The following is a 19,685-nucleotide window of genomic DNA, read 5'->3' as shown; positions in this document are numbered from 1 at the left end:
AAGCACACGGCCGAACTTTTAAAGCCAAACAGATAATAGTAGCTGCTCTTCATTTTTGCATATCTACCGTTACATATGCGCATAAAAACAAATTCGCCATTCCACAGCTACGAGATCGCATACGCGAGTGACGGCCAAATCCTTCCTGAAGGCAGGCAGGGCAGCTAGCGGACACGCGAGATGAATAGGAAGGTATTGCTTCCGCGGTTTTTAAAAAGCGCTCCACCCATTGTGGTATCGTTTTCATGCTTCGATTCCTTCACCCAAATATTTTAACCACCTCAACACTCCGAACCTGTGCAACCTGAATTTACACAACCTGTTCCCCTCCCCTACCTCCCGCCTTCTCCTCTGGCTCTCTTTTTGCAACTCGATCTATATGTTTTAATTGTTCCGCCGGCGGCAGTTCGGCTTCCACATGTACAATACGACCTGTGCGATGACCTTGAGAGTTCGCCTCTCCGTCCTTCGCGACTGGGTCGTTGACTCGCCCGCATCTTGCACCTCGCGCCCGTAAACTACCGCTGCGGCGACGCAGAACCAGCGTTGCCAACTCAATAATTTCCCTCCAGCACGTGGAATATTTCCCTCTCCCAACTGTCCATACACCCAAACGTAAAACAGTTTATTCCAAAGAACATCCATGCCAAAGCCGGGATTCTAACCCGGGGCCCTTGGCGTCGTAATAACCACTCTGCCACGGAGGTCGGCAACAAATAAACTATAAAAATATAAAATATACAAATTTAGATTTATGTGAAATTCTTGGTGTAGTTGTACTGTTATTGTCAGGTAGCCAAGAGTCTATGCAGGGTGGAGGCACATTCCGCAGTGGCTCAAATCTCAGTTTAAACTGTAGTTCTAGTCCCGATCAGCCTATCGCAACACAAACAAACAAACTTTGACAAGACGACGGACCCTTCGCTAAAGATACCATCCCGTAATTCCCCTTGAGTAACACTCATTTCTCGTGATACTACACTCTGTCCTTATCTATGGAGCAAGGCCGCACATAAAGGTAAATGAGGGGAGAGGGCGAAGCGAAGCAGTACGCGCTGCTGCTAACAGGTAATAGCTGCAGCCACATTTTCCTCATCATGCACTCACCCCACCTCTCGCACGTTCATTGGTCGAGCCTTCTCGAGTCACTGCTCCACAGATTCCAGTGACCGAGTATAAACAGGGTGCAAGTTGCCGAGGATAATGCTTCAATCGTAATATAATCGTGCATATTCTTATTTTAATGATAAAACGGGGACTGGTATTCAAAAAAACAGGCTGTTCAATATTTTCCCTCAGAAATGGGTTCTTGGTCAATTTCCCTGCCTCTGGCCACACTGTGCAAAAGAGGAATAACGTTCCCTTGGAATCGTCTCACCTGTTGGCAAGTTCGGAGCGGGATGAGAGTCCGTCGGATTGGGCGTTCACGCGAAATGTGATCAAGGCATAACAATTTCTTTCTGCATGCAACGGGGGGATCTCCGACAGGTTGGTGTCGAAACCTGGGTTTCTGGTCTGACAAAGCTCCTCTTATAATCGCATTCTCTTCCTATCCAGTTCCACTATGATAATCACTAGTGCAAACCCTCCCACTGCATAATTGATTGCTGTAATCCTATGCAAGTTATTTTTAGACTCCTCCTCCTACTCACGACAGGTCCTTGCCTTAACAGGTTCTTCCATACTTCAACTTGACTTCTGAGTTTAGTTCCAAGGCCCCCGTGCAATGTATTCCAAGCATATTTTGTGCTATCCCCATCAGGTTGTAGCATTTCGCATCCTGGAGGCACCAAAGCCTCAGAAAAACAAATGTATATAGACATTACTTCAGCCACCGCCGAAATCGGGTAGGGAAGAAAGGTAAAAATTAAAATCCTGAATCCATAGTTCCTCAATTTGGAGATTATAGTCTCCAAAGTCAAAAATTTGGTCCAGTTTCTATTATCTGCATGAAAGTCTTTTAGTATGGAATTTTCTAAGCCTGCCTATGAACATCCGGAGTTGAAAGGAACACACGTCACGGTTGGTATTTATTGGTAACGTTTCTATTTGTATTTTCGTCACTTTACGTTGCTTTCTGTCACTTTTGGTTAATCGAGACGATGAGGATAAGTTACGATTACAGATAAAATTGATGAAAGGACGCAAACAAAGGACACATTTTTGTTAGAAATACTATATTATAAACACTTCCCTGCATGTCGCAATAATTGTGTTCATTATAGGTCTAATACATATCATCACATTGTACATTATTCGTTAAAAAAGATAAATAAATAATACCAAATACATATTTCAAACTTTTCGTCGAAGGACAAGTTTTACTGTTACGAGTTATGTCTGTAGTCAAGACACAAAATAAATCTGTTGTTTCTTTACGAGGTCGAAGATTGCTGTTCAGGCATGAATATTACGAGAGTTCAAACATTTTCACGGACCGAAGGGGTGGCGGTATTTCGTTGCAGAGGAAGCGAAATGATATTCTCAAGGCCCCCTGAAATCTGTAGCTACATCTCAGTGCACAAATAATCTTTGATTCTGTCAATCTTGTAGCTGAATAATACAAAAGAGTGTGTCTTTAAGAAGTCAGATCGCAACATCGTTTTGTTGCCTTTCAATGCCTTGCCACAATGCATTATCCTGTTTATACAGAGCACTAGCGTTGTGTAATCCGTCAGGAAAAATACACATCAGTGACATGGCAACGATGGATCTTAGTGCATAGCTGCACACAAACATGGTAAAGCATATTTTTCTAGCGTGAAGAGGCCGGGAAGAAGGCCTTAACTATCCGAAGGCCTTAACTATCCAAAAAGTTACCAGGAATGTTGACGGTTCTTTCATGGTGAACATTCTAATTATATACACACACATATAATTATGTGTGTGTGTGTAATTATGATACCATTGTTGCTTTAAGTGTAGAATTTTATGTGAAATGGAAGTGGGTCTATATTTTCACTTTCCAAAATGTAATGGCTTCGCTTTTCCTACGAAAGGAAGTGTTTATGAAAAAAAAAATCACCTTAATGTCCTACATTCTGCGACAGTTTGTCGGAGTTGTATGGTAACTGTGTATTGGAGTCTTTATTCCTGAAGTATTGAGCAGCAGTAGCAGATAGTTCAATTCCAGGCCGGCAACTAGCAGCATCCTCCCTAGCAGGTCTGCCCACTGGAAGCCAGTTGGAGTTGTCTCTTCAGTGAAAGTGGTTGCTCTCAACTCCAGTCGCGCTTTTAAATGTGACTTGGACAAGAAAAGTTCGTACCAAAAAGAAATAAAACGCCAGATGCAAAGAAGTGCCATCGCTCAAATATGAACCTAAAAACTTTGCTTGTGGGTTTGCACTACATTGCACAACTATCAACAAATGTTAAAATGTTATACAACACCAAAAAATGGCCGAGATCGAGAAAGTGTGGTGCCCTACCCCCACATCCCCTAAGTGTGCTGTCATAGTAGGTAATCCATATGTACTGTACTCTGCGAGTAGTACTCATATTGTACTCACGTTATACAAAATACCTACCTAACATCCATTGTAGGTACGATGGATTGTTCACAATCCTTGTTAAACCATTACGACTCAGGCATTGAAACATGTTTCATCATTGTTAACAATAGCAGTAGGAGTAGTACTAGTAGCAAGGAGAAATGGTACAGCATTTTAAACAACATTATATTATAACAAGGGCGTATTTAGGGGGTACAGGGGGTCAGGACCCCCGAAAGGATTACGAAGTATTAAAATTAAATAATCAAAATAATGAAATAATAAAATAAGTGAAATTAAATAATGAAATAGTAAAATAACAAATTAAATAATGTAATTTTCTTGTTTAATCGAGGGTTATTTATTTTCGCCGAACTTATTGAAAGTCGGCAAGGATTATATTGGGATCATACGACTTTGAATGGCAGTAGGGCTACCAAAGAAGATTTGCTATGCAAGATTTATTACTACTTACAATAATATGCATGAAATATTACCAGGAACGTTACTGTTCGTCAACTGGATCGAATATGCTCTCTTGATATTCAATTCTTTATCTATTTGACATTAATTTCCTTGCCAGGCAGTTGATTTTTCACAAGGTTTGCCGACCTAAACTATACGAAAGCTAGATAATGAATACATGCCTGTTATATCAATACCCTTGTACCGTCTTTTTACCTATTCATGTAATAAAAATATAACATTAAATAATTTGAATATTTTAATTAATTTATACACATTATAATTATTTTAATTTAAACATTATTATTACTATTATTATTATGAGACACTTGGTTCGCCCCCCCCCCCCCGAAATAATTTCTAGATACGTGCCTGACAGTATTATTACTGTTCTACAAATAAGACAAATAACCTGGCAACCTTGGCAAATGGACGGGTGATGTAGCTTTACTGTGCTCCGTAATTCTGTGTCATTTGTAGAGTTTTTAGTGACTTATCGCGAGTATTATAACATGGAGAACTGTAAATACTATAACACCATGTAGAATAAGAATTACTCTCCAAAATGCAGCATTTATACATACATTCAATCAATTTAGCTCGTTCCAGTGACCAGGGCCGGATTAAGGTGGGTGCTATTGATGCTGCAACGTTAGGCCCATTCCTGAAATAGGCTCAGATGAAAACAGACGAGAATTTTCCGAAAGCTGAACAGTTTTCTTTTGCTATATTAACCTGAAAATAAATCTTAGAATGAAATTTGGAGCCCCAATTTCGGACGCCTAGACACAGCGTTACTTATTATACAGTTACTATTATTCTTTGCGCTGTGACGTAACTGTAACGTCGTTGTGTTTATTGTTCACCGAAGATTTCATGCATCAGGCCCAATTTCGCCTTAATCCGGCCCTGCCAGTGACCTAAACGAAATGTAAACAAACAGTACCAACCACTATAAGGTATTATTTGGAACAAGTTGCTACCCCTTCGATGTATTCTAACGAGCTCCTACGTGGAATGTGTTGAAGCCGTAAGTGAAAGTACAGTATTAAATTATTGCATTTAAAATGTGCACAGTTAGAAGAAACAGAATATATGAAATGCACAGGTCAAACATGGGGTTGTAAATGTTGTTGCAAAGCGAGACGAGACGAAGTAGTCAACAAGTACGAATCCACCATGTCAGCAGAGTTGCCAACTCTTACTGATCTTTACAGCGTAAAACCGTACTGAAACAGCAGTACTTCTGATTTGAAACAAATAAGGAATTTCAAAATTATTCTACGGTAAATAAGGCAAGATTGTTCAGTAATTCGCTACTTCTGAAGTAGTTTTTGAGACGTCGGAAACAAGGAAAGGTCCTCCCACAAGACATCCTAATTTGAAAACTTTGTAAAATCAACCAATATCGTCTAATCGTGGTCAACTATTGCGGCACAATTTTAATTTAATATCAGTTTCCTTTTTCATATCGTTTAACAAGTTTGGAAAATTACATTTTGGCAGAGTGGGGCATGGCCAAACTTGGCGAAGCCCCTGATGAAACGCCACGGACTGTTTTGCGCCCGCCCTCCCCACGTTCCCTCCCAGTCTCGTCCACTTCCCGGCGGATCATGTTAAGTTTTATGAAGCACGGCGGTTTACGGCCTTACATTTAACGCGACGAACCAACGTATGGTTACCATCGACAATGTGCTTCGGAGGAGTAAAACCTCAGTTACGAATTCCATTCACATCTATTCTGGGAACGAAACGGTGTATAAAAGAGAGAAGAAGGGGGCAAAACATACGAAGTAACCCTGAGGGACCTTGAGCTGGATTTACGACAATGAAACAACCTTTAAAAAAGAAGGAAAAAAAGGCATACAAGGTCGTTGGGGAAATTAACTGATAGGCCGTGCCACAATTCACACAGACATACGAAGGAACATGTCTGCAATTCAAAACAGTCCTAATTTATAGATTAGTGAGAAAGGGGAGGAAACAGACAAGGGGAATGAACACATTAAAGATTTTTTTGTTTCTTGAAATGTAGCCCGTTTTATTTGTTATCTTTGATTGGGGTGTGTACATATATTTAAGCTTGCAGGTGGTAAATTATCTGTGATAAATCAATCAGCACATTAACCAGAACAAAAGTGGGTTAGCACCTTTCAATTTATTATATTTCAACATTTGAATTAGTGGGCAAAGTATGTTTTATTCTGTGTGACAGCTTGCTTGAGCTTATTAACAGTTTCTAAGAACAAATCAGAATTCTTTCTTATGGTTCGATTCCTCGGTAAGAAAAGGATGTCACATTGTACATCATACTGTATCTACATTTCTGGGAACGAATCTGTGTATGAAAAAGAGAACTTACAAGGCATACATACCAAGGATGTAGCCTACAGTTCACCATTTAATTTCGTCACCTCGATCAAGACAGTGATAAAAAGCAACGTAAAACAACAAACATAGAGACTGAATGCTCAAAATAGTAGTCTGCATAACATCTCTTAAAATATACAGTTTTATCATAGTACTTTCCCATAGACTGTTTATGGTGATCAGACCGTCATTGATGTACTTATCTCGAATACAGTAAAATATTTTAGTGTACTTTGTAGACTTTATGGATATCATTCTCAAAACTTACACACGAAATAGATATACCAACAATCATCTTAAATGTATCTAATCATACAAAATAATAAAAAAGTTATTCCGAAATACATGTGTAAACAAAAATTAAAACCCAACTCAGAAAAATACTGCATACTCGAAATGGAGTTTCAGGCATTTTTCAGAAATTTTCGCCGTGTTATAATTACACATGTCCATTCAAGGATTTTACTGATCTTGGAATTTACAGCTCAACCAAGTGGCATCACAATTGCAAAGCCCTATTTGGGAATAAGGAACTTGTCATTGAAAATGGACATTCACGAAACACAGATATTCTACACATAATTTAAAGCTGGTAGATGCAGGAGCATCCTACTAAAGCGATGCCCAATGCTTCCACTTTTAAAGTGCACCCATAGGTCTAGTTGCTAAATAAGTTCTAAATAAACTTTTATATTAGTGCTTAATGTAAAATCTCTGTGATTATACATAGTGATTCACAAAATGTACAATGTATTATAAAGATCAAACAGTGGAATTTCCAAATTAGTAACAACAACTATGTGACGTAACAAATTGCACGTACGTCTTTCTTTCGTTTTGTTTCCAGGAAGAGGCAGGTATGGAGATGCGAGAGTCAACATGCATGTGCAGAAGCACGTAAGCTCAATATACGCCAGGTTATCGGCATTCGCCATCAGGAATTCTTTCTTGTGTCTATGCGTGCCTGGTTGGACAACATACGAGCATAACCTCATGGTTTTCCGCATCCGGTTACACGTTGTTGTTAAAAGTTGTGCGTTTCCGTTGAGAGACTGGTCGCTACTAGGGCAATGGGCATAGCGAAGTAGATCTAACACAATAAGCATACAATAACCAAGGATTTCTATGGTCTCAAATATACATCTGAAAAACGCTGGAAATGCATTGTCAGTATCGTTCGTTCATCGTAGTGCAGTTACATCTCCCATGCATGTCTAAGATATAAAACAAATAATAATATAAAGAGTGGAACTTGAAATAAATTGAAATAACTTGAAATCACCCTAATGTCACAATATCTTACATTAAAAAGTTCTAACTACGTCACTATTTTACAATAGGAAGGCTATTTGTGTCAAATTCTAGATAATATGAACAATGCATCTGTTTAAGTGTATTGAAATGCTGAAGAACAGCCATATTTTGTCCAATATAGTGATGACAATAGGAGATCGGGTGTAAGGGATGATCCTTTCTCAATACACTCAAATGTCAACCTCCCTTCCACCCTGGACTGCATTTTGTAGACTAACGAGGATCTGGTATCTGGATTCACGGCCAGTATAATCCTCTGTGGGGCTCGGGTTGTGTCGTCCCTATATATTTGTCCCTTCATCATTATCAATATCATCACATCACCATTAATATTTTTTTTTTTTTTTTTTTTTTTTGCGATTATCCAAAACTGACAAAAAGGAAAAGTAAAATAAATCATCCATCATATCAAACCCAAACAGGGGATCTACTTGACTCTGATCTAGAAGCAAAGGACAACGAGAGATGGGAGTCGACGATCCGACCACGTGACATTTAATGACAGACTGATCACAGGCTGTGGCCTTCAAAGGACTGTCGTACCACGATACTGATTTTTTACAACCTTTTCAGACACCTTGAAAAAGTCTACCTGTTCGACAACTTTTGTAACCGTCTACGACCCTTAGTCGATAGGATTTTTTTTTTGTTAGGTTAGATTTATAAATCAACTTAGAATGTTTATGGTTTAGTAACCTTCATGATTTCACACTTTCGAAAATCATGGGGTCGAATGGTCACGAGTTGAGACGAATAAAGAAGACTAGAATTCTATAAGGCATTTTATTCCCTGTGCCAGATAGTTTGCTAACGAAAACTATTACAGAATCAAAGATTGAACTCTCTCCCTCCCCCTCTCTGTGTGTCTTTCAGGAAGCTTTCAGACCGAAGCGACAGGCGACACGTGCCAGTAGGAAACAACCTTCGGGAATGGTTTATTTATCAATTTAATTTTACTTCCCTTTTCTGCAACTTTAGCTAATCGCGAAGATGAGGATGCACGATGATGAGATGGATGAAAGGACAAACATATACACACGCCGCAAAATGACTTCGGACGTCACTAACGTTTTCCAGCAGACTCGGGTGCATTTCTTTAAGTTTTGACGCTGGCAGTCGAGGGTTTTTCTTTATTTCTCTCATTAGGAGAGCGTCTGTAGATTTGGTTGTTTTTCTTTGCCTTCCACCACAGAATTTGTGCTTTGGAATGACAGTCGGAGGCAGTCCTCTGGCGGCTGCCAGTACCTTCATTATGATTGTTTTTGCACGACCTGTTTGTTTATATATCGTCTTTATCGGGACATTTTCACTTCGCCATGCAATAATGCTTGTTCCACACTACTACAGTACTTTCCCGGCATATCACAAATACACCTGTATAGCAGTCAATACAGTAGGAAAATATCCAACACAAAGTGCACCACACGAAAACACAGCAATTTATCACACACACTACCTACAGCAGAAAGTCACCCTTCCTGTGTCAACTAACAATACGAAATGAAATGAACTCGCTTATCAGCAGTAATACACTGTTGCCAGATACGTTCATGCAGAAACAATTCCGTGTTCGAAACAAAACAACACTAGATTCAAGGCTACCGCTTACTACGGCAGATTTCACATGAGGTCCGAAGTCATTTTGCAGTGGGTGTAGGACGACAAACACGAGCCCCACGGAGGATTGTACTGGCTATGAGTCCAGACGCCTAAGCCTCGCTAGTCTGCAAAAAGGAGCCAAGGGTGTACTACGTGGAAGGGAGGGTGACATTTGCGTGCCTTGTGAAAGGATCACCCCCTTCAGAAATAAATACAGCATTTAGCATTATATGCTGCATGTGTCGCTTGTCACTTGCGTGTCGCTTGGATTGGGCCATTTTCTCAACAACGTGCATCGAGTCGCCTCGGTTTGTTATTGGTACACGCGCAGTGAATGCTTTTCTTACAAACTTGAGGGAAAAGTATCTATTCCAGTGGGTACAATTTGCTGTGCCTTTTTTGGCTCGTCACTTCGATGTGAAACCCTCGAATCGCGTGTCATTTGTGGTTTGTAGCTTGTCGCTGCGGCCTGAAAACTACCAGAGTTTGAGTTTTTGATTTAAGTCCACTTTGTGGACACAACGGTTAATCGGCACTGGACTTACAGTTTAAGTTGGGATCCGAACCACTATGTGCTCACGCCGGGTGAAAATCCCCTTAGGGATTTTACATCTACTCAGATTGGAAATGTAAGGGCACGCTGTGCCCTTAGTGCAAGAGATTTTTCAAAGTACGAAAGCAACAGACTTGAACATAAAATGTAATATCACTTGTTACAGATGCAGCAGCATCTGGGGCGAAACTAGTTGACTGCCAAACGGTTTCTTGCCACATTTCCCAACGCCACAGCTTGGCACTGTGCTTCTCACACCTTGAACTTGGCGTCAACGATGCAACAGAGGAAACCGACGGACTAAATCATTTCCAAACATGTTGTCATGATTTGTATTCATTGTATCACAGATCTCCTGAGAACCAAGAGAAATTAATTGCCTGTGCCCAATCCCCTCATTGCCGGTTGCCAAAAGTCAGCCGTGCATTCAGCGTAAGGTGGGTTGCATCCTCCCACCGAACTGTGAAAGCCATTTGGCAGCTTTACAAAGCACAGTGGGGACATTTCCGAAGAGCGAGTGCAGACAACGCACGATCCGATATAGAGACAACAAACTATAAAGGACTCAAAAATGTAGAAGTATAGTCCATCATGGGTAGACTTTTCATTCCTGTGCAACCGTACATAACACTGAATATATACACTAGTACGGTTCGCGAAGGATGAACAGACTTTTATACAATTTAAAAAATAAATTTCAAGTCCTCAGGGCTTAACTGAGTTTCCATAGTATTATATAACTTACGTTGAATTAAAAGAGCACAATTTAACTTCTTAAAGTATTATTTCACCTTAAATCCGAAACAAACTCACTTGCAACATTTTAACACAAGGCATTTTAAATCAAACTTCGTTCAAAAAAAAAAAAAAAGTCAACAACTTTAAAAATATTGACATTGATACAGCGTTCTTAATTCCAATGGCTCCCTGTTAAGCATATGCCCAATAGAAATATTGATTGATTGAGTTGGTTTAAGCATGGAGGAAGAAAAAGGGATTTTAAGTCCACTTTATGCATAGTAAGGATAATCGGGACTGGACCTACAGTTTGAAAGTGGGATTCAAACCACTATGTGCCTCCACTTGTTGTCGAACCCGGGACCCCTTGATTACAAGGCGACGGCGCTACCACTGCGCCAACGGGGAGGCCCACCCCAATAGCAATAAAGTGAATACGTGTTGGTTTTGAGTGTAGAAGACAGTCACAAGGGATAACATTTAGTAACTTTTCTAAAGACTATCTTGTATTCCTTCACAACTATGCACATATCCACAGGAAAATTTTCCCTTGTTCACTCATAAATAACACATTCAAAACAGTTTAATTTGAGATTCGAGGCACAGTGTTAAATGCAGCAACTCGTACCATAGTTAAAAAGTGACAGTTTGCCAAAGTTAAAGATTTTTTTAAGTATACATTATGCTCACGTAGGCTACTCGAGACTGGACCTTCAGTTTAAAGTGGGATTGGACCACTGCGCAATTTGGTTCCAGCGGAGATTGAACCTGAGACTCCAATTGATTGATTGATTTGTTTAGTTTACTTGACTAATTACGAAGATGAAAATGGGTAATGATGTGATGAAATTGATGAAGAGACACTCGTAAAGATCACTCATGTTAAGGCAGGGATTCGAACACGTGACTCGGGCGTCGTAGCGCGCTGTGCTAACCAATCCATCACTCAGCTCGACCCGGAATTCTTATTACAAGTTGATAGCATTACTACTACGTTATCACGGAGGCCCGACAAAGTTAGGCGGGTTTGTTTATGCACAGACAAGTATTGACTTGATTTTTTGTTTTAAGCCACTTTATGCAGAGATAGGGTAATCGGGACCGGACCTACAGTTTCAAGTTGGATTCGAACCACCAAGTACCTTCACCGGGTATCGAACCCGGGACTCCTTGTTTACAAGGCGACGACGTTACCCTACAGACAAGGTAATCGATACTGAATCCATAGCACTACATTGCTGGAATTCGAACCCGAGACATTCTGCCTTCCTGCCCTTGTTGATCAGTCTCGTAAGGAGCATCAACCAACCGCACGAAGGATTTAAACCCTGAATGTTCCACAAAAGAGCTCCAAGTATGCCAGGCGAGAGGCAGGGGTCAGTTAACGTTCTGCCCGGTGGAGAAGGAATGTGAAGCATCGCTCGGATGCTTAAATCTTGATTCATCTCGGAGAGTTTCCGTTAAGCGCTTCGAGGTGCTCGATCCGTGCTTTACAGGAATGTGGCCACGAGGCGCTCAGACTCCCGTTGGCTGCTGGAGTGAACCCCGGCAGACGCCTGTCTGGGCGCCGGTCGAGCGTTCTTCGTTGAATAACGATACGGGAGACGGAACAAGATTCCAGCTATTTCATAACGACGACCGTATTTGGCCGCGGCTTCGTTCCTGAGTGACGCGAGGAGGATGAGTTGTTCGGTAAGGTGAGATTGAAGAGGTCGTGAAAGAGTTTAAAAATAAGCACATTTACATAGGCATATATTAACAAAAAAAAGAAAAAAAAGATAAGTACCACCACTTAGTGAAGTTCTCGAACACAATAACGAAGCAGCAACACTTTTCGCACAATGACGTAACAAAAATTAAAAAGCATTAGTGATAACATCGCAATAATTACTAACGAACAGTGGACTTTGCATTGCTAAAATTGTAGACTTCAATATATTCACACTGGAAAAAAAATACATCAGCAAGTGCATATACATGAGGTGTATTCTGTGCCTAACTCATGAATAATAAAAATAATCACTAGAAAGCTCTAAAATGGATGCGTAAGTGTGACCATAGAATTTTCTTTCCAGGGAGGGAAAAGCAAGCAATTTCTTACAAAACTGTACACCCATTTAAAAGAATATATTTTGCAAAATCTGGCGTTTATCAATGAACATATACAAGCTTAACTTGTAATTATGAGTAATTTACAATATTTAAATCAATGCATTGTCATCTAAACTAAATTATGTGTACAAAATACGTAATTTTTGCCTGATATTCCTCCCGAGGATGGTCTCTTCTGTCCCCCCGAGGACAACAGGCTCTCAGAAGGTATAGCAGGAAAACTACGAAAAATGAACAAAATGAACTACAAGGTAAACAGGTGTCGAAATAGGATTACAGGGAAAATAGACACTTCATAAGAATAAAAAAGATTATCGAAAATGAACTACGTGTGCAAACAGACTCTCTTAACTATAGGGGGAAATAGGTGCTCAAAATGAAGTATATGTACAGAATATAGATACTTGGTAGGATTGATTAGAAAGTCCCTCACAATCAACCAAAAAAGACTCGGAACAATAAACATGCAAGAGAAAACACAGGAATGAGGTAAGAAGTTAAAGACAGTGTGGGAGGAAAAGGAAAGAGTCATTCCATGCCAAATCAACACAGATATGTGTAATTTTTAACCTGACCATCTACGATTTTCATGAAATTTGGGGAGTTGAAACTATGCATAGAACTTAGTAACTATGAAAATTTTTAGTCTCGTGCGTCTTGTAATTGTTCAATTATACAAGGTCAAAATTTGCAGAAATTGCCCTTTTTGAGTCCGCTTAGCTATACTAAATCTGCTGTAACTCCGCCCCTATTCTGCCTAGGAAGCTCAAATAAAGCTTATTGTACAGTGAATTGAACAAGCTTTCCAGTGATATATAACAAGCCCACCTTTGGATAAAAATATAATTTTGTCACGTGACCTTGACTTTTGACCTTGAATATCTCAAAACATGTCATCACCAAAAATCGTGAAAAAAATATATTTGGTCCCTCATACCATACTCTAAAACATACCAAAAAATCATTCTGGGACTGCAATGGGATCAGAAGATACAAAATAATATGTGTAACTATGTGACTGATAAAAGCCCCATTACATGAACTATGAAGAGTCAAATGTCCCTTAACACCCCCTACAAAATGTGAAGGAGTTATCCTGGGTATAATTGGTCATGAAAGAAATAGGTTAGGCACAGGGAGATCCCTAGCCGTGTGTGTCAAGCGCAGATCCGGCATATTGTTGACCGCCATATTGAATTCAACGCAAAAATTTCAAAGGAAAGGGGGTGATGTGATATATCAAATCAGGCTAGAACTTCACGAGAAATGAAGTGACGAAGGTTTATCCAACATATATTTAACCAGCAAAAATTTATTACTGCATGCTTGTAATCATTTTCTCCTTTTCGAGGTGTTAAAAACAAAGCATTGGAATGCTCCTAACGTGTTAGGAACTCATCGAGATCACGCTGACATCTTGGGAGAGAAAGAAGTATACGCACCATTGCATATGATTTTAATCAGCTACATTCACCAAATAGTTGAATAGTGAAGAATATTGGGAAAAGTATCTCAAACAATTACGTGACACTTCCTTCGGAATGAAAAATTCTTCAGTGACGAGGCAAATTTTTATGTTCACGGTGAAGTTAATAAAAATAATATGCAATACCTGTGATTTGCTCAGTCGAATGGTTGTTGCTGGTAAGCTAATTATGTGGTATAATGTATGGCTAGGGTGACCAGACGTCCTCTTTTATCCGGACATGTCCTCCTTTTTCGGTGTCTGTCCGGCGTCCGGGCGGATTTCTGAAAAATCGGAAAATGTCCTCCTTTTTGGACCATTGTCAATATACTGCTCATGAAATTGTTCCACGCATAACGATCACCACTTGTTATTTTACGTCCAAAAACCTCACTTGGCTTGTTAAGTATTCGAGCAATGCTCACTGATCATCATCTGCGATCCGAACCACGAACACTTTACACGAATCAGTCATCAGATTCCAACTCCTCGTTGCTTTGCCCGCTGAACGCGTAGATACTGGATGCGTCCCAGATGCAAGCGGAAACGTATATAGCCTATTTCTAGTCTGTGCGCATATAGCGTGTGTGCATTTAGTCTGTGCATTAACCTTGTTTACGAGTGCAGTTTTTCATTCGCCGCAAGTTTTATCCACCTTGAGTTTTATCTGTGATACACGTGGGTCATACGAGCGATACAGAAAAATGTGGTGAGAATTTTCTTTTCATGAAATGCCGAAGCGAAAGTGTAAATTCACTAACGATCTCGGAAGAAAATATCCTGCTTTTAAGGAAGGAAGAAACAAATATGAAGCTGAATGTAAGATATGCACTGCTGGAACTTACGTCTCAGTAGCAAACAAAGGTAGGTACATGTAATAATTCAAGTAGATAAATACGTAGTAAGAACACATGTTTGCATATGGAAAGTAATAGTCATGTTTCCAACATTGCAACCATTCATTACATTAAAATGTATTATCAAATAAAGCAAATTAAACACGACGTACTGAAAACGAAACCAAAATTTAAAATTATCGTTACAAGGGCTAGATTTAGTAGTGTTTACAATTTTAGATTGTTTGAGATTTAGTAGTGTTTATAATTGTAGATTGTTGGGTTTGGAGTGTTAGGTGTGATAAATCATTTGCAAGGTTTTTTTTTTTTTGTTTTTTTCTATAGTGTGTGCATACAGCCAAATTTTAAGAATAAATGGTGGAAGTACTTTAGGATGAAGTAGCCTATATCTGTTGTTTGTTGTTTTCATACACTGAGACACATTTCATATTGCAAAAAGCATCGAAATCGATCGAATGCCACTTTTAATGCTAAAAAAATAGTGATGGAACGAAATTGCAATTATTATTAATCATAACACTATTCATTACATAGTACTTCATTGAGTAGCTATCATAAATAGGGTCAGGGAATTGACAAATCATCTTTTTTCTGGGCGTTGAAGAGAATACTAAACATGAAACTAGTCTGTTTCACTTCAGTCAGAACCAGAAAATATTGTTTTTATTTTGCATTTTCTGCCCTTTTGGTTTTTAGTCCATTTTTGCAGTATTATTCCTGTTTTTGTTGCATTTTTAGTATCATTTCTTTCTCCCAGTTGTTTCAAGAATTTTAAATGCATTTGCTAGCATACCTTACATAAATTACCGGTAACAGTTAGATATAGCGAAAATACATTTCTTGAAATTTACAGGAGAAAAGACGGGAAAGTACTTATGGAATTGAGTTCCTGTGCACTTTTGGAAGCTGGGAATAGTGTTTTTTCCATTCCTGCAATTTATTCGGCCGGTAAATAATGTAATTTTCGACATTCATGTATCTCCGTTGCACGATAGCTTGTTGCACCATTACCGTGGAATACGTGAATCAAATGTTGTTCCGTGCCTTCGATTATGTAACCCCCTGTCAGTGTAGCAACCACGCGGTAGTTTTACAAGATGACGTGTGAGCGTTTGTTTTTTTTTCAATTTAATTTTCTGTTTGCCTAACCTAACTGAACCTAACCTAACCTTCCGTGAATGGTATGTGGATCAATTTTAGCCTAAAAAACATCATTTTTCAGTTAATAAGTGTTAGTGTAGCAACCACACAGTAGTTTTACAAGATAACGTGCGAGGGTTTTTTTTTTTTTTCAATTCAATTTTCTATGTTTGCCTAACCTAACCTTCCGTGAATGGTTTGTGGATCAATTTTCGCTTAAAAAACCTTTGTGAATAGTTTGTGCGGCAATTATCGGTTCATAAGTTTGGTAACACTGCATATCAGCTGACGATAGACAGCGTGAATCAAGATTTGAAAAAAAAAGTAATCCCAAGTTGAAAAATGTTTCACTATGCATATGAGGTAAGTACAAATGAAATTAATTTGAAAATAAACGAGTTAAATGTGTTTTCGCTATATCTAACTAGAACCAAATTACCACACATGGTCATCTTATTAGCAAGTATGCCATTAATCATAAATATGGTCAATTCAAGAGGGCACTATTATTTTTAGGCCATGATTGTGAAGCGATTTTACAATACCGGGAGTTTCTCCAATTTGTTTCAAATTCGACATACTCACTACTTTTGCTCTCCTAATCACGAATCTGCAGTTAAAATTTGGCGGTCACGCGTACAAATTGCAAAATAACCGAAATTAAGTGGTCTGTGATCAGCACAATTGCTCACGAAGCAAAACTGTATTTTCAGGTTCTGACTGACTACTGTCATGCAAGGCCCATTCTGAATGGAGGTGAATGACTTGTGGAGTATTTAAAATAACCTTGAAGTAAAATTATAGAAAATTACATTAGCACTTAACTGCTTTTTTTCCCTTTGCTTTCATAGTTTAAACCATGAAACTGATTTTATCAAATTATTCAACTACTCTTGTAATTTGTGAAAAATCAAGCTTTCATTGTTAAGGGGTGGTCTTTTTTTTTTTACATTTTTAGGTCATCAACTTCCGAGCCCTAATATTAAAATATTTTGTTACAGGTAGTCAAGATTTGGAACATCATATTGCATCCCATAAACACAAGAAAAGCCTTCAGTGTTCCAGTTCATCAACTCCACTGGAAAAGATATTTCTTCAACAAGAGTCTACTTCAGCGCTAGCTCATCGTGTACTTGCAGCCGAGGGAGGTCTAGCATTTCATACAGTTAGGCACCATTTTAGCTACAGATCTATGGATTGTACACCAAAATTAAATCAAGTTATATACAGTGATTCAGATATTGCAAAGAAAGTATCGACAGGAAGAACAAAAACTCAGTGTATTATAAATAATGTTATTGCTCCACATTCCTTAGATGTAACTATTCAGTGTTTGAAGGGAATTTCTTGTTTTGGAGTATCAACTGATGGAAGTAACCATGGGTGTATGAAAATGTTTCCTATTCTAATACAGTACTACAATTACAAAGTGGGTGGCATCAAAACAAAAGTAATTGAACTAAAGACAACTCCAAATGAGAAAGCTGAAACCATAACAAGTTATGTTAAGGAAACATTAGAAAATCTAGGTTTGTCAGATAAGTGTGTAGCTTTTGCAGGGGACAATACAAATACTAATTTTGGAGGAGTCAATCGAAGAGAAGGGAAGAATATTTACAGCAACCTAAAGAAATCACTAAATGAGAATCTATTAGGTGTGGGTTGTCCAGCTCATATTTTACACAATGCTGTACAGCATGGAGCTGATAATTTATCAATAGACATAGAGTGTATAATCTTGAAAATGTACAATTATTTTTCAATTTATACTGTTAGAACAGAGGAGCTAAAGTCTTTCTGCGAGTTTGTTGATATTAATTACAAGCAACTGCTGTCCCATTCCAAAACAAGGTGGTTGTCACTTTTCCCTGCCATTGAAAGAGTGCTGGAAATGTTCACGGCATTAAAATCGTATTTCTTGTCACAACCTAAGCCACCTAAAATTTTAATTCAGTTCTTTGAAAACAGGTTAAGTAAAGCTTATTTGTTGCATTTACATTCAATTATGGGCACATTCCATTCTAAAATCCAAGAATTGGAAAAAGAGCAAAATTCTGTGCTTGAGATTATAGACATTCTTAGTTATGTTTGTCAGGTGTTGACGAATAGATTAGAAGGTAGCTTTCTTTGTTTAAAGGTAAGAGAAATTATTGAAAGTGCTGAAAAAGATGGGTTTGTTAAAGAGGTAGAACAATTCATGAAGGATGCTATGTTGCTGTATGAGTCTTGTGTTGAATGCATACAAAAGTTGTCACAAAGTTTTGATGAGTTGTGGATGAATTTAACAAATCTGAAGTACAGTGATGTTGAAGAATGTATGAAATACTTAGGGTCCAAAGCAATTCACATTGACGATGTTAAATGTTTTGACCAATTTTGTAACTTGAAGCAGTTTGTTAGTGGTAATCCTGAATTACAAAATATGAGCTGTAATGAGAAATGGACCACATATTTCCAATCAAGCAAGTCTTCTGACTGCCATTCTGAACTTCTAAAGATAGCAGAATATTTCTTTTCGATACCTGGACATAATGCAAATGTGGAGAGAATTTTCTCACTAATATCAACACAATGGACAGATGAAAGGAACAGGTTGAGTGTAGATTCTGTAAAGGGGCTTATCATGATTCAATACAATTTCAAAGAATATTCTTGTATTGACTTCTACGATTATCTTTTAAAAACTCCAAAGTTGTTGGAAAAAATCAGATCATCTGATAAGTATGTGTAAGCAAACTGTAGGTAAGATTTTTATAGTGATTAAATTAAGATTAATGACAAATATCTTTGCATTTTTTGTGGTGTCCTCTTTTCTTGTGATTTGTCCTCCTTTTTCACCATGTCTGTCCTCTTTTTTTAATGTATGCATCTGGTCACCCTATGTATGGCGAACGGAAATGGTTGGTCCATATTCAACAACGGAACCTTAAATTATTTTCCTGTAGTTTACGGTTATTACAAGCATAATGGTGAGGGCTACTTGGATTTGTTAAGTGAACAGGTTTTTTCACCCTTGCTTACGGGATATGGCACTTTTCGAGAGTTTTGAAACAGGACAGAGTGTGACCACACTATGTGGACATTTTCGCAATTTCTTCATGGTAATTTTCTAGGTAGATTGATGGGCACACGGGGATCTATTAAAAGGCCTGCACATTCCCCATATCTAACATCTTAGGAGGACGTTTACCTTCAGAAACATTTGAAGAGAATGGTGCATGCACTAAAAGTCCCTGATATTGACCATCTGAGAGAAGGCATAGTTGCTGCTTGCGATGTTGTTGCACATGCTACATTACCAAATGTTCTATGCGAGTGTGAGAGACGTCAACGAGTGTGATCACAGGAACATTGACAACATTATAATGTGCATATATCGTAAGTGAAAGATATGTGTATAACTTTTTGCTGGCGTAAGATACGTTGGAAAATCCTTCGTCACTTCATTTCTCGTGAAATTCTAGCCTCATTTGATATCTCACATCACCCCCTTTCCTTTGAAATTTTTGCGTTGAATTCAATATGGCGATCAACAATATGCTGCACCTGCGCTTGACACACACGGCTAGGGATCTCCCTGT

At 38.7% G+C, this 19,685-nt stretch overlaps 2 protein-coding genes across 3 annotated transcripts in view; one reads left to right on the top strand and one right to left on the bottom strand.

Annotated features, from left to right (window-relative positions):
- Fs (Follistatin) overlaps nucleotides 1-19,685 on the bottom strand; it is a 236,829-nt gene that overhangs the window by 23,451 nt on the left and 193,693 nt on the right. The window lies entirely within an intron of this gene.
- Nucleotides 14,789-18,835, top strand: LOC145995347 (uncharacterized). Its single transcript, XM_083131957.1, has 2 exons — nucleotides 14,789-14,975; nucleotides 17,110-18,835. Exons 1-2 carry the CDS (start codon nucleotides 14,839-14,841, stop codon nucleotides 18,833-18,835), a joined length of 1,863 nt encoding a protein of 620 aa, XP_082988083.1. The 5' UTR covers nucleotides 14,789-14,838.

This window comes from Lepisma saccharinum, chromosome 11, assembly GCF_977018435.1.
Source record: "Lepisma saccharinum chromosome 11, izLepSacc3.1, whole genome shotgun sequence".
In the NCBI taxonomy this organism is placed as follows: Eukaryota; Metazoa; Arthropoda; class Insecta; order Zygentoma; family Lepismatidae; genus Lepisma; species Lepisma saccharinum.
This window is presented reverse-complemented; position numbering and strand designations above follow the sequence as displayed.

Bases quoted from the DNA above. Each gene is read 5' to 3' on its own strand.
- LOC145995347 (XM_083131957.1), top strand. From the start codon at position 14,839: ATGCCGAAGCGAAAGTGTAAATTCACTAACGATCTCGGAAGAAAATAT. The intron at 14,976-17,109 runs GTACATGTAATA...TGTTACAGGTAG, and splicing joins TCAGTAGCAAACAAAGGTAG to TCAAGATTTGGAACATCATA.